The sequence below is a fragment of the Mugil cephalus genome, chromosome 17 (assembly GCF_022458985.1).
Source record: "Mugil cephalus isolate CIBA_MC_2020 chromosome 17, CIBA_Mcephalus_1.1, whole genome shotgun sequence".
In the NCBI taxonomy this organism is placed as follows: Eukaryota; Metazoa; Chordata; class Actinopteri; order Mugiliformes; family Mugilidae; genus Mugil; species Mugil cephalus.
In genome coordinates, this window is record NC_061786.1 from 11673213 (window position 1) to 11685049 (window position 11837).

Here is an 11837-nt window from a genome sequence, read left to right on the forward strand (position 1 = left end):
ATATAATGTGCTGTAACACGTGTAGTCTTGTCAGAATACTTTTCAGCCCACCTTTATTTTCAAGCTTGTCCCCACAGTTCCAATTTGGCTTTGAATGGAGACGGTTTACCTACCATCATGAAAACCGTTGCCATTTTCCTCTGAAGTGGCACACTGAGTTCTCTGCATGCCGAAGACGACGCTTTCTTATCCACCTTCTCGCAGTTTGCGGCTTGTAGTGACTTCTTCTCTGAAAGACATACCTGTAGGGTTTAGTGTAATTACCCCAAATAGTGTTCAATGTTTATTGATCCAGGATTTCACCAAGTCAGTCCTGGCCCAGGGACACACTTCCACTTAGATACCTGCTTCAGTACATAAGTGTCAATGTAGGTCAGGGTCCCCCAATTCATTTTACTCCTGAATATTATGTTATCTATAGTAGTAATAATAATAATTTAGTCCCTTGGTTCACAAAGCCTGTATTTAGCATTAAACCGGGACATAAATGCAGTCCTGAAACAAAGTATGTTCAACACCATAGCCTTAAATATAAATACCAATTTGTAGACTGTGTTCCAGTGTTGCATTAAGGGGCACACAGTAGTAAAGGAGAAACATGTAGCAGAGATATCTGTGCCAGCTTTTCTACAAAGGTCTGACACTTCTTTGCATACTGCCAACAGCATGCTGATTGTTAAACAGTGTACCCATCAGCAAAATGTCCTACGAGACAAGTCTTCCACAGAGGCGGTTATCAGCAGCATCTCTTCTACCACACTGGCCACTAGAGAAACCAAGTGGCTGCAAAGACAGAGGCAGGAAGACAAACAGAGACAGATGGAGAGAGATTTGCAGTTTGTCACTTTTGAAATATGAGGTTAAGTCGGCTTAGCCTTGGCGTGGTCAGGTGAAATAAAACAAAACTGAGCAGGCCAGTCTGATCTGAACTGCTGGTTTTCCTGGTCGACTTTGTGTTTTTCTATGCGCAGGCCACGGTGGCGATTTACGGATACTGACGAGCTCAAAGACGGATAAGCTGGTTAAATAGCATGTGATACAGCTGCAATTTCGTCACGGATTATAACGCCAGCACACGTTCTACATCTGTAGGTCAGAGGTCAGTGGTTCAGTAGTGATGTCAGCATCCCTGACAGGAAGCGTGCCGTTGTGATCTTGATCGGACGTTACTAAACATTCCTCACAAAAGGTCGAATTGCAGCGTGTCTGGTTGGCTTCCGGACAAGTTACGACTAAGATGTTAACTTCACAATTCATTTCAGCATGGCCAAGTTACTGCACCACAAAAACTTTGCTTTATAAGGGAAATTATATCTTACTGTCTCAGCACACATTCAGCATTCATTCACGTGAAGAAAGTTTGATGTGACCAGCAGGAGAATAAATGCATTTAGTTTAATGAAAAAAATTACTTGTCACAAATGGCAAAACTGTCGTAATCCGAGGACATGCGTCCTGTCAGGGGTATTTTTGGGGGACCTGTACTTTAAGGGACCAACGTCACCTTAAGACCAACATTTACACTAGGACACACACACATTAATGCACTTTCTTCCAGCCAATTCAATGAAATTGTGTCTAAAGATTTTACTTTGTGGTTATAGATCAGACATAAGTTCTATTTAAAAGTGAAATAAATGTTGCCCTATATCAAAAAAAAAAAAAAAAAAAAAAAAGGCAAGTGGAATTTTGAGTGCACTTCAGAACTGAAGAAGCTACTTGGCTGAGCTTTGCAAAAACAAAACTGCACAAGTCCAGTTGCCTGTTCAACCGCTTTTTGGATAGGTTTGTGTGTGTTCAAGCAGAAATATTTCTCTGCAGAAACTAGGTTACAAACGTTATCTTTTTCCGCTGGTGTAGCTGACGCGTAAAGTCCATCTTGATTTAAAGGTTTCGTCTAGTTTGGGCTCCGGTTGAAGAAAACCTGCGAAAAAACATAACGTATCAGCTGCTTTTATGGTTTTTTTTTATTCAGCCAGGAAGCGACCGAGCCAATGCGGAAGATAACTCGTCCTACGGTTGTGTGAGTGAGTGCACAGGCGCGCGCGCGTGTGTAAACCGCGTAGAAGCGCGAGCCACGCCGCCAGAGAGGGGTTCCCCTAACCGACGGTACGCACGGAGCACGGAGGCAGGCGGAGGCTGTTTGTGCGTTTAAGCACGAAAAACAAACAACAAGGAAGTGCTGCAGATGACCGACGGGATACCGAAAGCCAGCCGGAGCTGCGCTTCAACTTTCTGAAAGTGAAATGACCAGATTTCAAGGTTAACGTGAAGCGGCGTCTCATCGTGCGCCCTCAGGACGGATTTAGCTCTCCAATGCCAAAAGAGTGCAGGAGAAAAACCTCCAAGGACTTCGGTCTTCCCAGAATAAGCGACGGCTCTCGTTTGGAGCGAAGAGCAGCTGGGAGGTCCTCTCAGATTTGCGATGAGCTCCTTCAGAATGCCGCTCAGATCGCCCCGTCGTCCGGAGCGCCGACTGTGATGGATGCGCCCCGGGTGCCGCAGGTCACCATCACCCCAGAGGGAGGCGGCTGCTCCCGGGAGATGCAGCAGGAGGACTGGGATGATGCGGTGGACGTTACCCTGCGCAGGAAACTGTCCAACTCCTCCATCTCGTCCACGGGGTCCTCAGCTGTGGAGTCCGAGGATGACTTACTCAGCGACAACGAGAGCAAGAGCAAAGGCATCATCACTTTGGAGCCTCTGACGGACACTGCAGAAGTGAGTAAACCGTGAAGACATAATGATCCAGTTATGACTATAAAGGACATTTAAAGCGCTTCCTATTAGAGGCATCTTTCACGGGTCAGTGGCAGCTTCTCACAGTATGTTATGATATTTCTGTCAGGTACAGGATGTGTAGAATTGTCTCTGTTGCCTCACTGTATATTATTTGTTACAAAATGCATGACTGGATCAACAACAGGAAAACAACCTGCCAATATGTGGCTTCCTGCACACTAAACGGGCTCCAGACATTTGTCTTGTTTTTATTTGTAAACCTGCTTTCACACAACTGCAGTAAAGACGGAGCACATGCACTGCAAACTGCTTCCTAACAGAAGACCACTGGGGTCTGCAGAGAAGTGGTGATCACAGAGCGATAACGGCACTTTCACAAGATTGTTTAGCTTATTTCCAAGTGCAACAAACACTTTGTGTAAGCAAGCCCAGCGGAAGGGATTTCTCATGGAAAATGACTCCCATTTCAGAAGTTATTCTGGATGTGGAGCTCTGTGAATTGAGCCCTGGGTTATTTCACGTACTTGTCAGAGAGGTACTTTTCTCTTTTCTCTCTCTCTTTTGCTGTTGATGCTAACAGTGCCAGAAAAATACCTACTTGGAGAGTCTTGGCAGAGAGCTCGTGACAATTTTCAGGAAATGTGACCATCCCATTTGGAATGCGTCCTAATGTGTGATGGGTCATGGAAGCCTTTCCCATCCCCTAAAATGATACCATGCACCATGTGAACTGAAAACAACATGAAGGAGTTTCTGAACGCTAGATAATCTTTGCTGTCTGGTAAGAGCTGAACTGGCGCTGTCAGAGTATCATCTTGTTCATATCTTCAAGGCCTCAGTGTGATGAGAAGAACGCGTTCCTTAGCAACATTTTTTGCTGCAGAAAAAAAAGAAAAAAACATTTTGTGTCAGTAATTTTTTCACCACTGATAACTCCTGCACCAAACAAATCTCCTGCTCTTTGAATGAAGCATGGGCCAGGCGCTGAATGTGATGTTTTGGAACAGTAAGTCCCGACCTTAACCGTGTGCTTCCCGCCTTCGGTACACAGATTAATGTTGAAGGACTGGCCTTTAGTTCAATATACGATGAGGGTGGAAATGTGTTTGCCTTTGACATTCTTGGCCGATACAGCTTGAGGCTTCACTTGACGCTCTGTGATAATGAACATGCGTTAAACCACACACTTCGTTATTCGATATTCTTAATTTATATTCAAACAAGACAAGTGTTTGTTGTGTGTGTCTGTGTCAGTACACGCTGCTGTAGAGCTTGATTATTGTCTCTTGTAGGGAAGTTGAATGTGATCGCAGTGAGTCACCTTTCTACAGCTTTCTACACTCTGCTTAACAGCATAATCTGCTTTTTGTCTAGACTATCACCACATAGGCTTTCGGTGTGCATGTGTTTTTTTTTTTTTATGGTCCTACCACTTCTCCATAGGCCATGCAGTGCCTGGAGCTGTCACTGTCTTTTAAACAGACTGAACACACATTGCTGTGTTGAGCCTGTGTGTTCCAGTGTGTGAAAGAAAGTGCTGCTGAATGCCTAGACCGCTGAGGCTCTGCATGAAGGATTCCCTACTTCTTCTTTCTTTATTTTGTTTGTTCGTTATTGGTTGATTAGGAGATGCTAATGTGAAATGGAAATATGTTGGTCATGTCACCTCTCAAAACAGCCACTGTTATGCTCCTACCACTTCAGCCCACACAGAAACACCCACACACGAGCACACACACACACACAGCGTACAGCACAGCCATCATGGCATTGTGTAATAATGTTTTTGTGGTCAGCATCCAATTTTAGCCTTAGCCTTTGACATTTAACAAAGAACAACTTCAGGAAGTCGAAAACCCTTGTGTACCAGTGCTTAGCTTTTGCTAGATCTCCCTGTCGAATAGGGACGAGCTGCTAGTAGCGTAGTAAAGATGTTTGTAAATGCAGATTCTGATTAGATGGGCATGTGGAAAAACAGGCTCTCGCATCCCATCAGGACTAATTTGCAGCGAACGGTTTGCATTCAGTTACACCGGCTTCACTGGGGAATGATCGGCCAACAAACCCTGGCTGAGTCACGCAAAGATGTCTGTGTTGTTTTTTTTTTTAAATTTTTTTTTTGAAGTGCTGCCACCGACTACTCTGTTCAGAATCAGCACGATCTGAGTCAAGATATCACACGAACAAGAGGGCCCGGTGTTAGAAGTGAAGGTGTATCATGTACGGCAGAAAACAAACATGCAGGCCCAGAAAACAAACAGTAAATCCTTGTTTTAGGATTAGCTTACCTCCAATAAACTTTATCTATTATCTCAATTGATATAAGATATCACATACAGAAATTTAATTTACAGTAATGTTCATGAGAGGAATTAGTTTAAATTTTTATATATATATATACATGTATATATTTCACGAAACCTCATTGCAAGGAGACACATTTTGCCTTTAACTTCCCTACATTTACATCTACCATTACTAGTTACTGTCAAAATTTTTACATTAAAAGATGACAAGCAAATAAATACAGCATATTCTTAAGCTTTAAGCCAGTGTTTCCCAGTTGTCCCAGCTGTGATCTGACTTAGATATCTGTGAACTGCTAGAAATTCAAAGCCCAGAGAAGAAAGATTATTCAGTGTGTCACAAAACAGAGGGAGTTGGTTGAAAAGTTTTGTGGCCGGTAATCGTTTTGCAAACGTTCTGATTTAACTTGTGTCTCCGTATATATCGGAGGCAAAATCTAGGTACTTGCATATGCATGCTTCAGTATCAATAATCCCATAAAAAGAGATACAAGAAGCTCTCAGAGGTCCTGAGCAGAGAGGTGATTGCAGGACTCATAATGGCATTCAGTCGTAGCTATATGCAGGGGTGCCATCAGGAATTTTGGGGCCCCATGAAAGCCCCCCCACCCCCATTCGCCTCCCTCCCCCGAACCCCCACCCCCATTCTATTAAAATATATATATATATTTCATGACGATGGTTTAATTTTATTTATTTATTTTCACCTATCTTTGGGCCCCCCTCAGTCGCACATCTTCCCCCGCCAGTATTAAGGCAGTGGCTTTTTTTTTTTTTGAGCATACGGCAATCAGTACAACTATTTGTGCTGTACTAAGTTTTTACAGAAGAGTGAAAACCAGTAATATTCTAAGTGTTATCTATGAAAACCGTTGTCATCAAGGCCAGTGCAGCGTGGACTGAATAACACGAAGTTTCAAAGCCAGGCTACGTGTTTAAAATAAATATTTGCCCAAGAGCTGAGACCAGAGTTCAGATCTGTGGATAGCGCTATGTTATACGTGCTTCAAAGTGAATTCACTCAACTCATCGACCTGAAACGTCACAACATTATCTGCCTCAAAATGAACCAGTTACTGTGAAAACTAAAATAAATGTTATCGTTTGTGCAGGTTTAACGCCTCCTCAAAGCATTATTAATAGTAAACAAGTGGCGCTACAGCGAATGAAGCATATCATCTGACATTTAAGAAAGCCCCAGCTCTAGAGTTCTGCTATTAGCGAGGATGGTGAGCTGTGAGACACGTTCCACTAACGAGAGAGTCACTGTTTCGTTTCCTGTTTCAATCAGAGCACAATAAAATGACCCCACCACAGCCTAAATGTGGGACCCAAGAAGAAATAGTATCTTTCCTTTTGATCACCCAGGGATTACTTTATTATAACAAGCTGTTGCAGGGTTTTTTTTCTGTGTGTGTGTGTGTGTGTGTGTGTGTGTGTGGTGAGAGATGGAGAGAGGAGGAGAGAGCGAGGGCTGTGGTACAAAAACAAAACTACACCTCACTGCCAAGAGAAGATAACTCACTCCTCGGTTAAAATTTAGGGACTTGTAAACCTCTCCGCTAACTAGCGAGTAGGAGCTGAAACAAGATTTGTTTTGCGTCAAAAGATTTTTTTGTCAGTCCTTTTTATCGTAATCAAAATGTAGGTGTAAACCTCTATTTCTTCTTCTTTAACAATAGAGTTTTTCTCCCTCTCTCTCTGTGATTCAGAGCACATCATCATCACAGCACCACCCTCAAGATACTGAGTAGAGATGCTGAATGCAGATATGAGTTTCCACAGAAATGGCATTTAACTGGCCTAGATTGGAGGCTTCAAGCAGTGGGAAACTAAAAGCCTGGCATTAGATTTACTGGGCAGAAATGCCTCTGCGATCAGATTTCTACTCAGATAGTATAGAGAGGACGGAGGCCAGTTTACAGCACGTCTTCCTGACAAATTGCTTGCACTTACCTTGTTGTAAATGATTACACTGTATTTCAGTTTTACCTCTATGTCTTCCCCAGAGCAAACCGTGGTGCAAGATAAAGACAATCGTCTACTGGTCCTTCAGTGCTACCCAGAGGAGAAAACTAAACTGGGTTCAGCTCGCCGGGCATAAAGGTGTGACCCGTTCATAAATCACGTTCTGTTTGTGTGGCACGTTCATGCATTAAGAAAGAGGTAGGATCACATGTCAGGCACAATCAAAGCACTGACGGGGATTAAAAACACGTAAGCAAGGAAGACGCTTGCTGTCACGGATGATCGAAGTTAAGCATTTATGTCGACCTAACTTAATTTCACCGGAACTGAGATTCATTTCCAGCTTAAAGAGACACTCCCTGCTTTCACAGACCGCCGCTTAGTCCCATATCCTTGTGCAATATTTGACAATATTACACATTCAGGGCCTGACTTTAGTCCTCATCTCATCGCAGGCAACTTCAAAGCAGCAGATGAGGGCACCATTCTGAAGAAGTTCTCAGAGAATGAGATGCAGTGTTTTGAGAAGCTGAGGGACGACGCGCTGCTCCCGTTCGTGCCCGGTTACCATGGCGTTGTGGAAAAAGATGGGGAGTCTTTCCTCCATATGACTGACCTGCTGTCAAAATTTGACCTTCCTAATGTAATGGACTGCAAGATGGGCGTGAGGTAAGGGAGGAACCTCTTTACTTATCTGCTTGTAAATAACATAAACAGACCAGGTTTTCAGGTCATTTTGGCAATTACCAGTTTAAAATGTCAAATTATTTCCTGTGCATTCCAAATTATTTTTGTGCATGATGTTTATGTACAAGTGGCAGTGGCAGCCTACCTCACGTTTGCTCTACAAGGGAACACCTGTTGTAACTGCAGGCTGTATGCTTGGCTTCCTGCCACAGCGGGTGTGTGTGTGTGGGGGGGGTGCCTTACTGTATAATGTGCACTAGCATACACACATGCAAACACAGGCGCGTATGCATGAATGCACACATGAATGTATAGTATAGATGACGATTTCTAAATATATTTCTGCACTCACACGAGCGCGCTCATGTACCGACACTCCGCCCTGCACGCTTTAATTCCGGTTCATTGAGCAACGCGCACATGCACGCACACCGACCAAACGTGCAGAAACACATGAACAAAGTGTTGACTTTGTCTACTCAGTTTCTGTGTGCGCCTACGCTGTATTACAGAGTCTAATCGCACACACACACTAGCTCACTCAGGGTGTCCCTGGAGACTCCCCTTTGTCAAAAACACTCAACCACAAAGTTGCAAAACCGCTAACATGCACAAACACACAGTCAGACTTTCACACAGTTAAACGCTGCACACTGGAGTCTCCTCGCAGCTTCCCTTTGCAGCACAGAGGAAGTGTGACTCCCAAACTGAAACTGAAATTCACATCTGTTTGCACATAACTATCTGTATGTATGAACAACGATCAGTGCGTTGCTCACCAACAGATTCAGTCAAGAGTTGTTCTCCACATTGCGCGCTCATCTCTTCTGCATGACGGAACCCTGTGAAACATGGGTTTTACATAAAGGACGAACATGTTTCCATCATCTGAAAGCATTACTGTGCACGTGCAGAGAAAGAAAATGGGACATTTTGTGCACCTGTAAATTAATTGTTCCCCCTGCTGGTAAAGGACGTACTTGGAGGAGGAGCTTGTGCGAGCAAGGGAGCGACCCAAGCCGAGGGAGGACCTGTACAAAAAAATGGTGGAGGTGGACAGCGAAGGGCCCACTCCCCAGGAGCATTCCCAAAGGGGTGTCACCAAGCCCCGCTACATGCAGTGGAGGGAGACCATGAGCTCCACGCACAACCTGGGCTTCAGGATAGAAGGGACCAAGGTAGTCATGTGCTATATGAATGCTAGTAATATGTACATACGTAGCGTGGAGCTAAGGAAAACTGGCTCATTGCTGGAAAATGTCACTGAAATCTTACAGTTGCACAAGTTCCTAAAAATTCCTGCTCTTAATTACATGCATGGCAAAATACGTTGCAGGAGCACGTGCAGTATTTCTGTAACACAGTTACACAGTTCTCCACAGCTCTGTAAAGCAGTTTAGCTTCTTTTAGCTCAGAGTTTTGGTTGCCTGTGAATTTACTGCTGTGATTTACTCTCACCACTCGTTTTGGACCTCCACCAAAAAACTTTGATAAGGCGCAGAAGAAAAACAGGACTTGTGAATAGCTGGTTAACGAAACAGTGAAAGCGGCTAATGTTTCCCAGAGGAGTTGGTGGAGACCAAAACAGAGCAACGAAGGGTGACTAATGAACTTGAATTTGGCAGATGACAAAAGAAACAAATGTGCGAATGAATGATAGTGTTGATCCTCAACGGGATGTTTATGCACTTATATCACAGCTGTGACCTCTCAAGCTACATGATAAAGTATATACTGTGAGAAAATAAATGCCTGCTCACATCTGTAGTAAATAAAATTGTAGTAATTTCATTGTGTAATACCTCCTCCTGTTCCATAGAAGTGTGACGGTACATGTCGGACTGACTTCAAGAAAACCAGATCGAAGCAGGATGTCATCAACGTGTTCAAGGACTTTGTCGGAGGGGACGTCAACATCACGGTACGTGGCTGTCGGTTTGCTTCTGCACACACACACACACGTTCACGACATTCTTGAAAGGACACGCAAACATTTTACTGTGCAAAGCAATGTCACAGGCATAACGTGCAGCACACCAGCTGAGTAAGCTCTCACATCCGTGTTCAGTCGGCCCTTAAGTTTGAAAAAGGTTGGGGCGAGTTTTAATCGCAAAAGAAAACAGCCTAAAGAAGTCAAACAGCCAAAAGAAAACAGTGTTTGAACTGTCACAAGACGACACTAGGAAGCTCAAGCTCTCAGGAGCAAAGTAAATTTGACTTTGGGTTTTACAGTTATTTTTTTGACTTACTGTTACAAGATCAGCACCAATGTGCTTTTTTTTTCTTTTTTTTTTGTCTTGTTTTACCAAAAAGTTCAAATATGACTTAAACCAGGGGTCAATGTTCAACATTTTTCAAGCTAAGGGCCCCAAAGTGATGGAGAGATTAAGTAGGGACTCCCTACTTAGTATATGTTCTATGTTAAACTCAGCCTATTTATAAATATACTTTATTATTATAATTTTGCATTCAATATTAAGCTATCCCTTATCCGTTTACTGAAATATGTTGGATTCATGTTAATGTGTATTTAAAGAAATTTAAATTATTATAAATTTGTTGGAGGAAATAAAAAAAATATATATAAAAAATGTCTAATCAACTAAAGATTGTTATGCAACCCCCTGTTGAAGACCTATCACTGTGGCAATTTTGTCATTGGCTAACAATATACACTTTGATGTGTGTATATATATATATATATATATATATATATATATATATATATATATACATATGTTTAAATGTAGAATAAATTTACACTGAGCCCTTCATTCATTTTTTTTGTCTTGGAACACAGAAATCGTACTTGACCAGGCTGACAGAGATCCGGCAAGCCCTGAAGACTTCAGAGTTCTTCAAGCGACACGAGGTGATGACTGATCTACTGTACAGATGAATGCCAAACTAAATGAAAACAAACAAAGCGCCTAAGTAAAGTTTTGCACCTGGAGTTACGCCTGAAACTCGACTCTGTTTTGCTGAAGCGGTGGGGAACGATGAAAGCCAGAAGCTAATATTTCTTTCTCCTTGTTCTCCTCAGGTCATTGGCAGCTCTCTCCTCTTCATCCACGACCACACGGGCAATGCACAAGTCTGGATTATTGACTTTGGCAAGACAACAGCATTACCAGAGGGCCAGATGTTAAACCATGACGTGCCCTGGGAGGAGGGCAACCGGGAGGATGGTTACCTGTGGGGGCTCGATAACCTAATCCACACACTGGAGTGTGTAGCCAACGAAGAGACAGGCGAAGAAACCTGCTGCTCCGTTACCAAAGAAAACAGTAGATAATTATGGCCTGTGATCTTTGACTTATAAATGGGTATGAGGAACTATTTTAAGACCATTTGGGTGGTTTTATATTTGTTGATTTGCTTTGGGTGATCTGTTTCTGAGCACAAACATGCTACATCAGAAAATGTGAAGCAACAATGCTCCCAGGCTCTGGCTTTCACAATCCAAGTGACCATATTTAGTACTGACACTGACAGAAAAGACACAGTGGACCAGAGAGAAGCAGAGAACTGGTCACTAGTTACTGAATGATTGAGCAAATGCACTGACACTAATCCAACTTCCTGCTAAATGAACAGAAGTGAAAGTGTAGGGATTCAGCATTTCAGTTGCGGGGACAGGGCGTACCACGCCAAGAAAACTCTCACGAAATCCAAATGAAATCATGGAGGTGTTGAGTAAGTAAAGGTCTTTACACCATACGCACATCAGCTTTGAGTGTAACATTCAAAGGGGAATTCTGTTCAGTAAACTCTGACTGTGTCACCGACCTCGCATCCATGGAACTACACGACATCACAACACATTACCCGTTATATATCGCTGCAAACTGATTTGACTGTAATGTGTGAATCACTGTTCTGCAAAAAAACTTATGTCTTATATTGTATATCAACGTATGTCTCTGTAAAAGAGTTTATTCTTTTAATCAAATTTGTAATTATTACATTTTCTTGTGCTGTAACAAGACTTGACGCTGCACTGTTTGTTATTGTAGCACATTTTACGGTGTGGATCATTATAACATATGAAAAGAATGAAGATGTAATTAAAACGGGGGTAAAATGTTCCGTTTCGTCCCTTTGTGTCACACAACCAACCAACCAGACAAACGA

The 11837-nt window shown here is 42.8% G+C and overlaps 1 protein-coding gene across 1 annotated transcript; it reads left to right on the forward strand.

Moving 5' to 3' along the window:
• The first annotated feature begins 1996 nt into the window (after positions 1-1996).
• On the forward strand, positions 1997-11792 carry itpka (inositol-trisphosphate 3-kinase A). The gene is made up of 7 exons (XM_047610726.1): positions 1997-2721; positions 7058-7154; positions 7472-7685; positions 8677-8881; positions 9523-9624; positions 10504-10575; positions 10747-11792. The coding sequence occupies exons 1-7, from the start codon at positions 2317-2319 to the stop codon at positions 10996-10998; spliced, it is 1347 nt and encodes a 448-aa protein (XP_047466682.1). The 5' UTR covers positions 1997-2316; the 3' UTR covers positions 10999-11792.
• The last annotated feature ends 45 nt before the right edge of the window (positions 11793-11837 follow it).